Source organism: Lytechinus variegatus, chromosome 3, assembly GCF_018143015.1.
Source record: "Lytechinus variegatus isolate NC3 chromosome 3, Lvar_3.0, whole genome shotgun sequence".
Classification (NCBI taxonomy): domain Eukaryota; kingdom Metazoa; phylum Echinodermata; class Echinoidea; order Temnopleuroida; family Toxopneustidae; genus Lytechinus; species Lytechinus variegatus.
The window spans coordinates 61456821-61475433 of NC_054742.1; the positions used below are offsets into that span (position 1 = coordinate 61456821).

An 18613-nucleotide genomic window follows, 5' to 3' on the forward strand; every position below is an offset into this window, starting at 1 on the left:
CAATGTGAGAAGAAAATCATTTTCATCATTTCAAACATACCAGTATCCTCAACTCATCAACTCCAGCACCTTTCATGTAGTAAAAGAACGTCCAGCAAGCGAAGCCCGACGGGTCTGGTTCGGAGGTCTTAGTGTAGAACTGAGCCTTGTCACCAGGGGCCTGCTCAGATGAATCTATGTACATGTACCTACCTGGAATGATCAAATCAAGAAAATACCAATACAAAGTTAACCCCTTGGCCCATATTCTGAAGGCTGGTTTCATCTTAACTCTCTAGAGTTGTGGTTTAATGATGGATATAGCCAAAATTGACATTAATTTCTATCAGAATGGCCCATATTCTGAAGACAGGTTTAACTTAAACTCAGGTTTAAACTTGTGGTTTAAGTATGGGAAGCCAAAAGTATCCAAATTTTCATTAAGTTGTCCGTTTCTTATGTTTACTCTGCTCTTTCCTGATTCATCGATGGTGAAGACAATCATCTATTTATCCTTCCTAGATAATTATGAATGATTTAAGAGCCAAATGAGCTGAAATATGATATCTCTACTGTTGGTGATTTATGTAACAATTGGCTGTCCATACTTAAACCACAACTTTAAACCTGAGTTTAAGTTAAACCCGACTTCAGAATACGGGCCTATGTGTTCAATTAATCAGCTCATCTGACACACAAATCATTCTAAACCCTATCTAGGCAAGGGGTATTTTGGGAGATCATTTGGCTGGGGGGAGAGGGGGAGGGGGCTTGCAGGCCCCCCTAAAGATCCCGGCGGTCGACTGTGCATCGGATCAATGTCTTATGTATTATATGGTTTTTGCAATTTCTTATGTATTTCTTTATTTTTTTACTTTTGTTTTTCACGGTTTTTTGTGAACTTTGTCGTGACTCTTTTGAGACCATAAAATGCATAGCATTAATCCATTTAGACCATGAGCAAAAGTAAAAATAATTAAACATTAATGATTTCTGGTTGAAAACACAATCAGCATTGACTTTGTACACAAAATCCTGTTTTTAAGCAATTTTGGGTCTGACAAGCACTTACAAAATGTTTCATAATTTCGGAACTGAGTACCCGGACTTCACAAATTTGATCTAAAAAAATGTGCAAGGCTAAAAAAGTAAAAAGTCAGTGAGCGACACAGTAACAAAATTTGGTGCAGCAAAAATATTGCACAAAATGTTGAGGGGGCATCCAAAGCCCGCCCCCCGGCCTAGAGAGGGTTAACTGTCTGAGAAGGATAATGAAATTGTTTTCTTTACCATGAAAGACTAAGGAAAGAGTACATACAACGTAAAAACAGAATAAAAAGGTTTAAAAAAGATGAGAAATAATTAACCCTTTAGCAAAATATTCAACAACAAAAAACAATGAAATATTTTTATGAGAAAGGCTAAAATATTGCTGAAATATAAATTGGAGGACATATGAGGCTAAAAACAGATAAATGGAAGTCATGCATATAATGACAGAAAGAAAAAGAAAGAAAACAAAATGAAAATTTAAATTACAAAAAAAAAGATGGAGATCACTCACTTTGTTCTACCCGAGTATGTGCAAAATTCAATTTCAACAGGTGAAAATGAAAAATAACCTTATCGATGAATTTCTCCATCGACTCAATTTTGCAAAATTAAATAATGGTTGTCAAAATGCCAAACTGAATCAAAATAAAAAAGAAGAAACACAAAGAATTGGTATATTGACACACAGGAACATAGATGAAACATAAATTGATGGAATTTAAATGCTTCATCATCAAATCAAATGCTGATCTGTAAAATTCAGCATGGAAAACCTTCCTATGACTATTTTCATCATCATTTTCATTATGTGTTTGGTATTTGAGCTTACCATAGCTGGTACTGTACGTATGATCGACCGCTGGGCCAGTCCCTGGGGTCAACGTACTTCCGGATCCAGGAATCCAATCAAAATCATCTTTCCCAGTCTCCTGCTGATAGCCACACAGATCATCACTTTGGAAGTCACATGTATGAGTACCTTGGTGAAAATGCAATTATAATCATAGTTATATTTATTTTGTACATCCTCTTTCTATTTCAGTTCTTGAACTTTCTGTCCAATCATTCACATTTATAAGGTTTTATACCACGAAACAAAACTTGAAACATCTTATTTCATACCACACGAGCATGTATAGTGGATGAAAGAAAAAGAAGAGAAATAATTATAATACTGTAATGTAATCTATGAAAGATGATTTCATAATTATGCTCATTTCAATATTTAGCATTGACTGGCTTAATCTTGAAATACATGTATATCCATTTGTTTCTAGCTTACAACTTAATTTGCTGTTAGCAGTGGCGGACCGTGACCCGTAGGATACAAAGCATTGGAGGGGCACAACTTTGTTCACTAACAATACAATGCCCCTTCAATGCTTTGTCTCCTCCGGCTCACGGTCCGCCACTAGTTATTAGTCTCGGAGTTAATAAATTAACTTTTGCGGTGTAAGTTTTTCATTGATCATGATTCAATCAAAAATCGACATACATGTATATGTTGGGAAGAGCGATCTTGAAAAAGCTGGTCTTCTTTTTTTTTTAAAACATGAGGTCGCAACAACTTCTACTACACCTTGACCACTAAATGTGATGATCTACTAACAGCTAACATCAATTTTAAGAAATTGCAGACCAATCACTTTTCATTAAATTGATTCCATCTCTCTTTAAATTCATTTCAGCTCTGAGTAAGTCATTGTATTTTGCTTTATAATTCACAATGATGATTATACACACTACATTGCATCTTTAATTTCTGAAGAGCATTACTAAATTTCATTCACAACATAATTTGTGTGGTTCAAAGACCAAGCATTGAAATTTACCAAAATAAAAATCTTTAGGTACCTTTACATTGACCTTCGATCAAGTCAAGGTCGTCGATAGCAATGTCTCCCGTAAAGCTCCTTCCTTTGATAGCTTCATATACCACCTAATGACACCATATAATTGAAAGACTGAATAAGTTATCTCAATTTTGGAGTTATATTTCAGGTTGGTGTTAGCTAGCAGCTTTGTTTACCATCCACATCTGAAATGATCCTAGTCCAGGGACTAATCTCACTAGGTTTAAACCTAATGGCCAGTATTCTGAAGTCAGGTTTAATTCTCCCTCTGGTCTAAAGTTATGGGATAACTATGGATAGCCAATTGTGACATAAATCTCTAACAGTAGAGGTCCATATGATCAGCTCCTTCATGGGCAGTCATCTGAACCATCCTATCACACATGCGACAGTGCAAACCCATTTCAGAGAAAATCGACTTCAAAGTTAACTATAATACATGGTCGGAAAGACCAAGACAATTTGCTTGACATCTTTATTTTCAAATAAAACCAAGAATCAGAAAAGATATCGCAAAGAACTACATGCCTGTAATATTGGTTTGTGCGGTTTAGATTTTCCCTGTACAAAAACGCCATAGGGGATACAACAAACCTGACCGCGATTTTAATATGCGCGATCAAGCAAAAAGTTTTATTGCTCTTTGACGAGCAAAGTCAATGCAGTACAGATACAACAGTTTGGTTAACTACGCATTTGCCTATATTAAAGGCGCACAGCTACTGTTTGCTTTGCTATAGTTTTGGAACATTTTGACATATGTTTTTAACAGGATTTGCACATTTTATCAACAACTTGTATGACATCGCCTTGAAAATTCCCAAATATCTCATGAACTAAAATGAATTGCTGCCAAGAAATTTAATTAAATATAGAATTTGACTTGTACAGATTTTCGTTTTTCTGCGAAATTCTGCAAAAAAATTGACTGATATGACAGATGAACGACGACAATTTGACTCTCAAATCATTCTTAACTGTCATGGGGAAGATAAATAAGACAATTATCTTAACCAGTGAAGAATTAGGAAAACGCTCAGTAAATATTGAACATACCATGTGAAAAAATATTGACATGTTTGGCTTCCCATAATCTCAGCTCAGAGTTGGACCGCAGTCTAAGTTAAACCCGAGTTCAGAATACAGGCCAATGTGACTGTTAATGTTTTATAAATCCATATTTGGTGTTACACTCAGGTTAAGCAGTCTAATTAAAACACTTTCACTACTGCCAATGCCATCACCTAAATCTTGATACAACTACTACCCAGAGAATTATGAATGTGCAAACATTTCTTGAAGAAGTACATGAATCCAATGGAAGAATGAAATATATATTGTACATTTTAATAATCAATTTCATGTAGAAATGAAGGAAGATGTCAAAATTCAATTTGGGTCATAAATGGGAAAATCTGGGGGGGAGGCATTAGTCCCCCATTACCCACATTTCTTTAGGCATCAAAATATCCCTGTATTTTTAGGGTTAAATAGGAGGGAGTTAACAAATTTCAAATTACCCTAAAATCTTTAATATCAACAACATCGATGTATCCTTCTTTCCACTGGTTACCACTGGAACCAGTCCTAGTCCAAACAGGTAGATCCAGGGCCGTGTTGTTCCTCTGGATATATACATTCAGCGTATTGATGCTTTGGCCATACATGTGAAACCAAAATCCAACACAGTATTTGCCTGCAGGTGCAAAAGGGCTCAGAAGACGGGTCTTTTCACCAGCCCTGCCTGGCGATGCCTCAAGGTAGATATAGTAACCGTTGACTGTACAAAAGGAGAAAAGATAGACAATTAGAACACTCAAACACCTCTCTCTCTCTCTGCTGACACGATAACACCATAGAGCACGGAACTTGGGCCATATTAAAAGCACCATAATAAGGCGGAAAAAAAGCGATTTCCCTTGCTCTATGCATCCAATGCTCTCCTTATGGAATGTAACTTTACTCGCTTCCTATTACATTACGCGATTCAATATAGCAGCAGTGCTGACTTTGAAAATAGCTATAAAATAATTATTCACAAAAACACCATTCATATAATAATATCACACTACATTCATTGACCCTAAATGACATTTGACCTTGATCAAGTGACCAATGACTTGTGCAAGATGAGCAATGATACTGGACTACCCCTATGTCCACATTTCATTAACTATATCCATAAATTTTCAAAGTTATGATGGTAATTCACTAAAAACCTCCAAAATGATCCGAAGTTCACTGACCCTAAATGATGTTTGACCTTGGTTATGTGAACTGAAATCTAAATAGGAAGTTTATAGCAATACTTGATTACCCGTATGTCCAATGTTTCATTAACTAGGTCCATATACTTTCTAAGTTATGATGTCATTTCAAAATCTTAACATTAGGTTAAGATTTGATGTTGACGATGCCGCTGCCATTGGAAAAGCAGCGACTATGGCCTCGCTCTGTTATGCGGGCAAGACAAAAATGATGATAACAATGATAATAGATATGATGATACAATACATTTAAAATTCTACATACATTTAAAATAGTAATAAGAACACTTACACTAACATGATAACAAAATCAATTTAACCAATAAGCAAATCAAGAAAAACAGGATGAATGACTTGGTTTCCATGAGGCATGGAGACTACATACATACCATTCCCAATAGTGTGGTCAAAGTCAGGACCTGTCCGAAAGGATGGTGTGCTACCAGGTCTCCTAGTCCAGTCCCTGTCATCATCCTTTGCCTGAGTGTAACCACATAAACCATCCTCAAATGTGCAATGCCACTGGTTGTATTCTGGATGGGAAAGGAAGAACACTCTCATTAGAGCAGAGCTACCAAGTCTCACGCATTATGCGTGAGACTCAAGCATTTTGGACTCTTGTTCATCCCCTCAAATCTCTGTCTCACGCAACTATCACAGCCTATCCCCATATACATTGTACATAATGTCTGTGATCTCACTCAGATTCACAGAAAATCTCACGCATAGCTGGTTTTTTAACTTGGCATCTCTGTTAGAGAGACTCCGTGACAATTGCCCCTGCATCAATCACTTCCATGTACAATCCCCATATTAGAGGGCAAGTTTACCCTAATGTTAATTCGGTTTTAATGAATGCAGCAAAATGAGAAAAAAATCAACGAAGGCTTGATGAAGATGAAGATAACCAATTTAAAATCTTAAAGTAGATATGACTTGCAAAAAGAGAAATTCAAATTTGATCACAGCATATACATGGTAAATTTCCCAGTGCTCAACAATATCAATATGCCTCTACAAAAAACTACATAGGCCTCCCAGTATTTCTTCCCAATGAATTCCAAACTACTGTCTATGAGTGGTTATTTTTGGTGTGGTTTAAATTTCACGCATTTCCTGACTCACTCCTAATAAAAAAATTCCAATTCAATAAGACTTTTCAAAGCACATGTAATACAAAACATAAATATTGTGAAAACATGCTCTTGCAAATTTCCCAAGCAGGTCCAAAATCACCAATATTCTTGTACACAAAAATGTTGGCTTATATATCAGCTCTAAGAGGGTGTGTCTTATACATGTACTTATTGTGCAGTGCCTACATCCCAAAGACAGTCATGCATTTTACTTTTATAGCCAAAATACAGAATATAAAATATGAAATTTCAACTCGAGAAGCTTACTGCATATCCAGCCTGGCAAGTATTAATCTGATTACAATAACAAAGTTATAATACAAAAATGACAGCAAACATAACTGAAAGTAATAAGTAAGATCATCAGAGGGGAAGAGATTGACAGAGGATTGACTGAAAGGCACCTCGAAGGAAGCTTTCTAGTTTATCCCTCACCTGAGCACTTTGTAGTAGTAAGACTGGTATCATCGATGGCCACATCAATATTATAGCCTTCGTCATCAGACGAACCATACTCCACGTAGAAGATAATCTGGAACTCCAAATCTGAGGTGAGGTCAAACTGATGTTCCAGCCAAACATCTCCTTGGTTACCACTGGCGGAGAACATTTCCTGTCGATCGTAGGTAGCAGGAGGATTGAACTGTTGATAGTACACTCTAAGAGTTGCTTCCCCTGGTAAAACAAACAGAATAATAACTTGAGTGCAACCCCAGCTTAATAGCTCAATAGCTGCATCTTTATCAGCAACACCTAGTGCATTCATGGATTTTACCTTACCATGTCCCCAATTACCTCACCTAGGTTGTGTGCAGCTAAGCATAGATAAATTTCTTGCTGAAGGAAAACATGCCACGGCAGGGACCTATATACCAAGGACAATCTTTTTGAAAGGTAAAAGTTGGAACCAGCACACAACGATGCTCGCACAAAGGATTTCAGAGTTGTGATATTAGTTGTTCAATTTTTACAGGAAATATCTTTTTTAAGGCTAACATATCAAACTCCATCGTGATGGTCCTTTTTTATGCTGTTTGAAGAATATTGAAAGAGTTGACAAGACCCCCAAAAGGAAGCTTATCAACACTCCCAGGGAGCATCTTTATAAAAAAAAAACTTGACATGCAAACATAAACTCTATTACTTCCAAAGGAGATTATTTTCCAATTTAAAATTCTGACAAGAAAGAGGGGGTTCTAGGAGGGAATGCCTGCTTGGCCACCATCCCCTGGATCAATGCCTGGCCTCACCTGTTCCATTCATATGGTACCAAAATGCAAAGCAGTCTCCGTCCTCTGATGACGGATCAAAGACTTCGCTAAACAGGGTAGGGGTCTTATCTTGCGTGAAGGTGGCATCCGCTTGAGCATAAAATCCTGTTAAGGAAGAAAGGTGTGATATTAAAATTTACCATGCATGCATGGTGCTTTCATCTCATGTAAAAGTCATTTAGGATTTCTCACTGCTTTCAAGACTGTCCCAAGAGGCAAAAAAATATCAATATAATTTTGAAATTTGGACTAGACTCTGTGTAATCTCATAAAATCTTAACATTTTGATGGTCTCATAATACTGGATATTATTAGTTGATAGTAAGACTCCTATAAGCAATTGATATAACTTAAGGGTCAAAATGAGTGAGATCAATAGAAAAAAATGCAAATAAAAAAAATGTAGGAAAAGAAACAACCAAATGAGTGAGTCTCACACTCAATGAGTGACAGATGGTAGTCCTGCTCTGCCATCCTGTTATCAAAAATTCAATTCAATAAGGTAATTTTAGCCCTAAGAAATAGCCACAAAACCAGAAGCTGAATATTTTCATTTTGTTTTGAAAACTTAAACCATGTACCTTTACATTTAATGAACAACTAATCTTTCAAAACAGTGCACATAATCCATCTGATAGTGATCTTCCTCTATCTGTTTTAAAACTTGGTTTTTATATATTTTCTCAATTATCATTTTCATCACAAGTGTTAAACTATAGAATCTTAATCTAAGGTACAAGTATATAAATAATTCATTTTCTATTAACATTACACATACTAACACAATGACTACCAGAACCAGGGGGCATTTCATGAAAGTTGTCAGCACTGACATAATTGTCAGTACCGATGACTTCAGTGAAATCCTTGGTTTTTATTGGCTGAGAGGCACTGGCCTCTGACTGTTACTATGGTACGTGTAGCTGCCAAAGAAAGTCAACTTTTTAGTGCTGACGACTTTCATGAAACGCTCCCAGTTTATTAATTTACAAAGCTATGGGAAATTACATAATAATGATAATAACTGGATTTATATAGTGCTTTTTGCCTGAGGATACAAAGCGCTTGCTACTGTTACCCTGGCTTTAGCTCAATCTATCATTACCAACGCTCAGTGCATGCAAGGAATTAATCCTACCAGGTACCCATTCGTTTCACCTGGGTTGACTGCAGCACAGTGTGGATAAAGTACTTGCTGAAGGAAATCATGCTATGGCTAGGATTCAAATCCACGACCTTCTGTTTGAAAGATAAGAGTCATGAACCAATCCCAGATCATGACACGCCCACAATTCCGAAGAGAAGGGATTAATCACTCACCTGCTACTGTACCCTGGGTGTGGTCATTAGCCGGTCCAGTGAACCCTCTCATAGTTCTACCAGCCGACGCCCGCAGCCAATCATCACCGTCATTTCCATCAATGCCGGTATTTCCACTACTTTGCCAGGAACACATATTTCGTTCAAAGCTGCAATGCCCTGTTGGATACAATGATGTGTTAGCGTTCAAAGATGACGAGACTGACTGTTTTAAAAGACATATGGCCCGTATGATTGGCTTTGGCCATGGACGTACGCGGCTGAAATTATGTAAAACCCCCATAAATATCAACATTTTTTTTCACATGTTTCTTTCTTTTTAAATGTCCATTATCCAGTTTCATCATGAAGACAACTATTTTGATATCACTCCCTCATAATCATGCATGATTTATATGCACAAAATATGCTCATAACTCATGCAACTATTGGCAGACCATAGTTGAACCAAAGCTTTAGACCAGAGATTGAATGAAGCCCAGAGCTCAGAATACAGGCATATGTACAGTGGTGCATACATAACAAGGCTAACACAATTTTGTTTACATAACACTGGAGACAGCTTAGCAGGTAATAAGAGCTGGGTTTCTCAGCTGGATTGCCCCTGAGTATCTTTTCATCACTAAATCTCACAAATCGTCATAGGCAAAAGAACAGGTGATTTGTGGGGCATATGAATGCTGTGAATTGGCACTCTCTTAGTGGGATTCTTGGTGCAACCCCAAGAGGTACTACATCCATTTTTAATTAATACAAAATATTTTTGAGGTTTCTTCTTGTCTTGAATGCTGTACACATGGAATTTTGTCAAATGTGAAAATGTTTATCTACATTTTATTTCTCAAAGTGGAAAAATGGATAGAAACTTGACAATAGTTGCCAAACCTGAAGAGGAAAGGCATATTGACTCTTTGCCTGCTCTTTTCAACTACCAACTTTTCTAACTTCGACTCAAGTCACGTTTCATTGATAATAAATGCAAAGTGCATAAGGTCTTTTGTACATACACACACACGCATTCAACTTCAGCTAGTGGTGTAATTTTCTCTTAAATAAAGCAATTAAATGTCATTGCATGTTGAATTTGCAAATCCATGCATGAATTAATAAAATATTAATATAGGATTTATATAGCACACATATCCACCATGTTAGGTGCTCAGGTCGCTCCTACGTTACCCCGGCTAAGTTAGTCTACCGATTCTAGTGCTCACAGCTTTTTGATGAATTACTTAATGCCAAAACCCTTTTTACATCACCTGGGATGAGTGCAGCACAATGTGTGTAAAATTCTTGCAGAAGGAAAACCTACCATGGCTGGGAATAGTACCGACGTCCCTCAGATTGAAATGCAATAGTCTTAACCAATAGACCGTGATGCCCACACCCCTCTTAAGGGTGATCATGAGGGCAAAATTGCCCGTTGCACTCATGTACTTCCTATGTGAATCAATCATCACTCACCTGGCGGGTCACATGGTCCAGAACTAAACCCGACATCATCAATTGTTATGCCTCCTTTGGATGCAGTTCCGATCGTACCCTCAATGATAGCCTAGTGAATATACAGTTCATAGCATATTTATTCATGTTTTATTTTTGCTTCGATTATGAACTATTATAGGAATAAGATGAAGTTTAATATACACGGGTGGCATTATTCACTAAAAAAATACCCAAATGGGATGATATGATTCAGAGGATAATTTGCGATCACTATGGGTTTATATATTCTTCATATTTCTGTATTTCATCATCAGTACAGAGTCTCCGGACACATAAATGGAACATATACACTCTTATTTGTAATGTATTATATGTACATAAGCATCAAGAACTTTACATTCATCTCACAAAAGTAAATTAAAATGTTATGATCAAATTCACTGACTGGTGTAATTGTACATCTGTAAAGTGCCTACACTCATCATTCTTTTATATTAAATGCTATATAAAAAGCGGACAATTGTCATCAGAGGCAAGTCTTACCTGATAAGGGAACTTAGATATCACCGTAGCCGCACCAAACCACCACTCATCACCACGGTTACCACTGATCGACCACAAGGAATCACTCAGCATCAGAGTACCATTATCCACCCACTTCACGGTGACATTCAGCGAGCCGACGTCATTCTCATCCAGATGGTACCAGAAGCCGAGGCATTCGGCCTGGCCGTCGATCGGTGGGGTGCGTTCCATGCTGACCAGACGGGCACGGTCACCGGGCTGGTTTTCGGCATCGCGCATGTCAATGTATGCATAGCCACCTGAAAAGGACACCATTCAATATATAAAGGGTATATCCCAATAATGAAGAAGTCATTATTTAACAGAGGGGAAGACCAAAAGGACCATGGAGGAAAACTATTGAACAGGAAATGAAGCCAATAAACCAAACTTAGAATGGGCTGAGGATACTCAAAACGGGGGAAACTGCATGGTGCTCAGCTTAAGTACAAACATAATTATTGAAAACATTAACTTCTGAGAAAAAACAGAGATCTCCCATTCTATTTCATTCCTTGCACTTTACCATCAGGATTTTAAAAAAAGTTTTTTTCACCTTGAAAGTCTTTATAACTTTATGAAGTAAATAAAGGAAAACAAACAGAAACAAGGTAATAATCTAACATATCTTTACCTCCTACATGATCAGTAGAATGGTCTGGAAGTCCCTCGTTGTTACCATAGCGACTGTCACTCCCAGAGCCAAGCAGCCAGTCAGTTTCATCATCGGTTCCTTGCGCCCAATCACAAAAGTTGTGAGAGAAATCGCAAATATCTGTTGGATAGAAAGATAAAATCAAACTTTTGGAAAGGCAGGAGATGAAAATGAAAGACTTAATTTGGATTAAAATGAAATCAATTACATACTCCTTTGTTGAGCATTAAATATCACAATACGTATTTTGTATTTTTGTATTATTTATTTACCGAAATTGACAATAAAGACATAAGTGTACAAATGAACATATAAAAGCAAGATATACATAAAAAAATGTAAGTTAGATATATACAAATAAACAACAATATCAAATAAACATGAGAAATAGTGAAATCAGAAGGACACCCAGTTCAGCTCTGCCCATAGACAGTACTGTTCTTCCACGGGGTCCAAGGATTAAAACACAAGTAATTAAGAAAATTCTTACAAAAATCTCTTAGAACAAAAGGGGGAAATAGGAAAATAGATATGAATGAATATGAATTGCACATCAGTGATTAATTAACTATCAATGCAAAACCAAACCAGGGGTAGTCTGCACGCACAGACTTGTATTTGACACCAAAATAAATTAAAATTATAACATGTTAGAGGATTATGTATTATGCACACTTCATCATTGGTGTAAACATTTGTTCTTTTATGTGCACAGGGACCATGTTCATAAATAAGAAGCTTGTCTATTTGTTGCTCTGGGCTATGAAGCTTCAGGTGCTATGGCAGCTAATAATGAACACGGTCCCTGTGCACATAAAAGAACAAACATTTACACCAATGATGCAGTGTGCATAATACATAATCCTCTAACATGTCTAGAGTGAAGAACAGATGCCCAAGGCTTTGCCCCATATTCTGAAGTCAGGTTTAACTTAGACCATGGACTAACTCTGTGCTAAAATTATGGTAAGCCAAAAGTGTCAAAATTGTTATTAAGTTGTGTGTTTCTTTTGTTTACTGCGCTCTTTCCTGATGATTCATTGATGGTGAAGACAATTATCTATTTATACTTCCTAGACAATTATGAATGTTTTGAGAGCTAAATGAGCTGAAATATGATCTCTCTATAGATAAGATATTTATGTAACTATTGGCTATCCATACTTAAACCTGAAGTTTAATCCTGAATTTAAGTTAAACTCGACTTCAGAATACGGGCCTCTGTCTGTGTCTGGCCATCACAGTACTAGTATTGCTACTTCAGACACTGCATTATACACAAATCAAATTGCAACAAGTGGAATGCCTCTGGCCGTCTCACCTGCATCATGCGATTCAACATAGCAGCAGTGCTGACTTTGAAAACTACTATAACTCGCACAAGATGTTCAGTGATACTTGGTTACTCTTATTTCCACGTTTTATGAACTGGACCAATATACTTTACAGAGATAGGATGGTAATTCAACAAATACCCCCAATGTGGCCAAAGTTCACTGACCTTACATGACCTTTGATCTTGATCATGTGACCTGAAACTTGCACAGGATATTAAGTGATACTTGATTACTCTTATGTCCAAGTTTCAAAAGTCAGATCAATAAACTTGCAAAGTTATGATGGTAATTCAACAGATACCCCCATTATTGCCAAAGTTCATTGACCTTTGACCTTGGTCATGTGACCTAAAATGCGCACAGGATGTTCAGTGATACTTGATTACTCTTCTGTCCAAGTTTTATGAACTAGACCAACATACATGTACTTTTAAAGTTATGATGGTAATTCAACAAATACCCCCAATTCGGCCAAAGTTCATTGACCCTAAATGACCTTTGACCTTGATCATGTCACCTGAAACTTGCACAGGATGCATGATGAAAATTTTGTGTTTAAGAGCAGTATACCCCAAGTTTCCCTTATCATCAAATCTCTTCTCAAAACCCTATTGCCCTCAAGCATGAAATTTAAGTATAGAAACACCTGTTTCTTGACCTCGGTCCGAAGATAATACACCCCAGCATCAACGGTCACAGCAGGGGGCCACACACGATGGATTGCATTCTGTTGAGTGCATGGAGTTCCATGTATACACGCGTTGATAGAAACTTTTTTCTTCCTTTCTTTCTTTCTTTTTCTTTCTTTCTTTCTTTCTTTCTTTCTTTCTTTCTCTCTCTCTTCCTTCCTTCCTTCCTTTCTTTCGTTAAGACTGTATCGTTGCGCGAGTGAACGGCATGCATCCCATATTTTCTTGCTGTACGGACAGAAACTAGATGGGATGCATCGCGGTCCTTGCATGCTAAGCATACCGTAATTTTTATTCCGCATACTTTCCTTATTTCGAGGTCGATTTTCTTCGTTCGAAATTGAAAATGGACTAGTATTGGATGTCTGAATGTAATATGCCTTTGAAAACGTGATTAATATCGAATACAATAATTTCATTCCGAAGATCCTTCTACAGGCAGACAAGTCTTACGTAATAGCACAGCTGTTGTTTATCATTTCGTCCTTGGCTCAACGCTCGTTTAGCTGGCCCGTGGTGGTGAAATCGAGACAAGGGGATTACCTGGCCAAGATGGGTTTATCGGGGTTGGAAAAGTTGTTTGAGATTTGCAAACGCAAAACGGGGTATGCGACCGCAGTTTGCAGTCCGAAGTGAGGTCGAGAATCAAACGGGAAATTTTCGTAATGGTTCAGTGATACTTGATTACTATTATGTCCAAGTTTCATGAATCAGATCAAAAAACTTTTAAACTTTTTATTGTAATTCAACAGATACCCCAAAATCGGCCAAAGTTCATTGACCCTAAATGACCTTTGACCTTGGTCATGTGACGTGAAACTCATGCAGGATGTTTGTCGATACTTGATTAACCTTATGTCCAAGTTTAATGAACTAGGTCCATATATTTTCTAAGTTATGATGACATTTCAAAAACTTAACCTCAGGTTAAGATTTTGATGTTGATTCCCCAACATGGTCTAAGTTCATTGACCTTTGACCTTGGTCATGTGACATGAAACTCTGATAGGATGTTCAGTAATACTTGATTAACCTTATGGCCAAGTTTCATGAACTAGGTCCATATACTTTCTAAGTTATGATGTCATTTCAAAAACTTAACCTTAGGTTAAGATTTGATGTTGACGCCGCCGCCGTCGGAAAAGCGGCGCCTATAGTCTCACTCTGCTATGCAGGTGAGACAAAAACCAAGGGTCTGTGCTTGCAGACTAACTGGGGGGGGAGCATGGAAATTGAAAAGGCGTAAGTGGAGAGGGGTGATGGGAAAGGAGAGAAAGTTGGGCAAAGATTGATCAAAAGAACATTCCTGAAGAAAATACAGTATGATTATTTACCTGAGCGTCCAGAACAATTGCCAGGGTAGAAGTTAATATCGTCAACAGCTATATCACTGTTTATATCGTTGCCAACAGTTGCATTGAGGAGAACTGAATAGAGGGAGCCATCTACGACATCAAGGGTAACCTATGGAATAACCAAAACACCAATAGAGAACAATAAGAATATCAGGGGGCCGTTTCATAAAGCCATTCGTAAGTTAAGAGCGACTATAAACGACTGGTGAACCTTTCTTGCACGCTACATGATCCCCAAATCACATTAGGTGAATACAATTTACCTAAAGAAAGGATCTCCAGTCATTCTTAAAGTCACTCTAAACTTCATTTTTGTGGAGTAGCTTAGTTGGCTTTCACTACTAGTGATCCTGATCTTTGGAAAGCATGCACTTTCTTAAAGTATACGTTATGCAAAATCTAGACATTCATTTAAGTCAGGTCAAAAAATTATTTGCTCCTGTCACATTAAAAAATGAATATTATCATCATCATCACATCATAATCATCACCACCATCATCGTCGTCATCATCATTATCATCACCATCATCATCATTATAACCATTACAATGTTCAAAAATCATGTTGGTTGAATAATAATTCAGTGTTACATGTTCTTAATTTAGCACATCTGTTACAATAAGTTGAATAACCACAAATTTGTAGGAAATAACAAATATTTTCACATTCGCAGGGGTCTTGAAATTTGGAAATAGTCAGCATAATCAAATAAGTCAGGAAATTTGACTAGTGAGAGAACAGCAGAATTCGGGAGAACATACAACAAAAAACATTTTTATAAAAGGGCTTACAAGTAACTGTCTCCAGCCTTCTCCTTGATTCCCAATATATGACCTCAAGGTTGAACCAACGATGCTCTTGTCTTGAAGCAACTGGACTTCAAATTTACCCATGTCAGAGCCATACATGCAATAGTACAACTCAAGGCATTGCGTTGGTCCGGATTCATAGTCAGGTGATTTCAAAATGGCAAAGTCTCCCTCTGTACGCGAGGATGCTCCTATATAGGCATACGTGCCTAAACGTGTAGAATGAAAAAAAAAAAACACTGTCAGAACATGACTGCTTGCAGTGATGGCATTAGAGGTTTTCAAACATTTGTAAGATTATTTTCATTTTGACAGAACAATGGCAATGAATGAAAAAATTGATTTCTGACACAAAGCACTCCTATACAGGTACATCTTCAGGTTACCATTGAAGTTGGTTGCTGATGCCTGATTTTTCAAACTCTGCGGAAGGTATACGGTTCCACCAGAACAAATGAAATGGACTCTTGGACACTTACCATAATCTTTCATTTTGGTGTGATCAGATGGTGGGCCAGTATAGTCAGTGGGTGTCCCACCCTGAATCAGCTGCCAATCGAAGTCATCACTGTTCTCTTCATTCTTCCACGTGCAGAAACCAGTCTCGAAATCGCAGCTGCCAGCCGGTGGACACGGCCCGTCCATAACCTTGAAATCATCGATACTCACTGAGCAATCTTGTGGTATAGCTAGAACTGTAGCTTTGAATAAGATCTGGGGTGTTTTGAGAGAGTGAAACATGACTTCAAGTCAAGGCTAAGTGCCAGCACAGACAAGATACATGTATCTAAAGGCATGGTCACACCGCCCGAGCCTTGTTGGAGCGGTCGTGGAGCAGAGAGAAAAAAAATCATCACCACTCGCTACCGTTCACCATTTTCGTTTTCGATTTTTGTTTCGATTTTTTTCCCAATTTTGAAAGCGAAATTCGACCCTCTTTCTATACCGCTCCACGACCGCTCCAACGACGCTCAGGCGGTGTGACCAGGCCTTTATTCACAATCTCACTAATTGAAAGGTAGTAGTGCACAACCTCTGTGTCTGATTTGACCAAAGCAGTATTGTGACCAATGCAGTAACGCTCACAACTGGGAATTTAAGTGCATCTGCTGGTCAAGTTTAAATCTTTGTGAAACATCCCCCTCGAGACAAGTGAAAGAAAGATCATTGCAGTGAAATTTCTTAAGCATCTGTACATCAACAAGATCACGCAGAAGATCAAGTGCTTTGTAACACAAAGGTTAGCCCATGAAATATCAATGTCAGGATTGATTTTTTTTCATATTTGAAAATTTTGTATTGCTAGTAAGTTACGAGAGACAGCACAAATGAATGGTGGCCCTTATTTGTAGGAACTTTTGCACAACAAATTTTGATTTAGCTCCTAAGAAAGGATTACCAATCATTTGTAAAGTCGCTCGTTACTTAAGAACAGCTTTATGAAACACCTATATCTAACTTAGGAACAGCTTTATGAAACACCTATATCTGTCCCCTTCTTACCACACAGTTTATATCTACTTTATAGTCTACTAGCCGATTGTCTAATTCTCATATGACTTACTCCATCATAGATAAACCCACAAGGTAAATGCATTGATTTGGTAAGGTTGCAATTTAATCCAACCATCTTTAGTTTTAATTGTCAGGTACTGTTGCTTAGTCTCATGCCCCGATAGTCTATAATGACCAGTTTGTCTACTTAATTTTGAGCACTCTGTCAAATGAAAATTTGTTCAATGAAAAGTCCATCTAGGTGCATGGTGGTGATATCAGAAGAAATCAGTATATAGCCTTATATTGAAAATGTGACAAAATGGCAAATAAAGCAATTAGACCAAATGGCTTAGTAGACAAACTGGTTGTAGATGGTGGCTAGGATAAGACCATGTGGGATGAGGCCAAACAGAGAGTGAGTAGTCAAAGTGAGAGTAGACCAAGTGGCAATCTATGAATGACATTACCGTGAAGTCTTCTGTGACTGTAATAGGTTTCTGAATAACGTGCCACTCAGTTGCGAAGTCTAATCCACTGTATACAGCTAGTATGACGTCATTTCCCGTAGACATCCCCACTTGTATAACCTGGAAAAATAATAAGATAAACCGAGACTAATAAACAGACCAAAATTGACTTGGCAGCAATATATTCAAGCAACGCTTAGGTGATACAGCATAATCGTCTTAAAAACCTAAAATATATGTTTTATGAATCTAGATGAATGTGTCTGTGTTGTAGATGAAAACACATAAATGTATTAAACCCAGAGATGTGGCTATTTTCTTTCAATGGATCCCCCAATTTAGGGAAAACAGACTAATTTCATGGAATTCCGGAAAAAAGGCAAAAGAATTTCACCAAGCAAAGCAATATTATTCAGGCCACAAAAATCTATTTTCATCAAACCTTCACCAGTATGTTTTTAATAATTTTTTTCTGTCTGGCATTTTTACAAAAGACCTTCAGGGTGAACTTCCCCTCTAAGTAAGTACTATTCCTAACACCTAAGACAACATAAGTATTTTTACCTTTAGATTAACCTGTCTGCTGTTGGTCATGTAGAACCATACATTTAGGCAACGTTCAGAGGAGTCTCCTTGTGGGAATACACCAGATTCCAATCCAAGATCAATATCGCCCTTGTTATCATGCATTTCAATAAACATGAAATGACCTAGATAATGATAGACAACAACATTCAGTGGTTTTACTTCTACAATTATAATTGTGGAAATATTACATAACTATATTACATCAACTATCAAAATCATAATTTTCTGGACCATCTCCATTATTACAACTTGAATACTTACAATGCACAGATGAAATGAATATACTTTTAAGCAAGCCTGATTTATGATTCACTTCCATATCAGAT

The 18613-nt window shown here is 37.4% G+C and overlaps 1 protein-coding gene across 1 annotated transcript; it reads right to left on the minus strand.

The window, feature by feature from the left end:
- Positions 1-25: 25 nt before the first annotated feature.
- Positions 26-18389, minus strand: LOC121412107 (MAM and LDL-receptor class A domain-containing protein 1-like). Its single transcript, XM_041605015.1, has 16 exons — positions 18264-18389; positions 17700-17819; positions 16215-16449; positions 15718-15944; positions 14905-15034; positions 11524-11664; positions 10869-11149; positions 10344-10434; positions 8880-9038; positions 7539-7664; positions 6724-6963; positions 5542-5685; positions 4406-4665; positions 2887-2971; positions 1862-2011; positions 26-192 (listed from the first exon to the last, which is right to left on the minus strand). The coding sequence occupies exons 1-16, from the start codon at positions 18387-18389 to the stop codon at positions 26-28; spliced, it is 2682 nt and encodes an 893-aa protein (XP_041460949.1).
- Between the last annotated feature and the right edge of the window lie 224 nt (positions 18390-18613).

Coding starts and splice junctions, on each gene's coding strand:
- LOC121412107 (XM_041605015.1), bottom strand. CDS start 18,389: ATGCATGATAACAAGGGCGATATTGATCTTGGATTGGAATCTGGTGTA. Junction 16,450..17,699: donor CAGTCACAGAAGACTTCACG/GTAATGTCATTC, acceptor AAAACACCCCAG/ATCTTATTCAAAGCTACAGT. Junction 11,150..11,523: donor TTCTACTGATCATGTAGGAG/GTAAAGATATGT, acceptor TGTCCTTTTCAG/GTGGCTATGCATACATTGAC.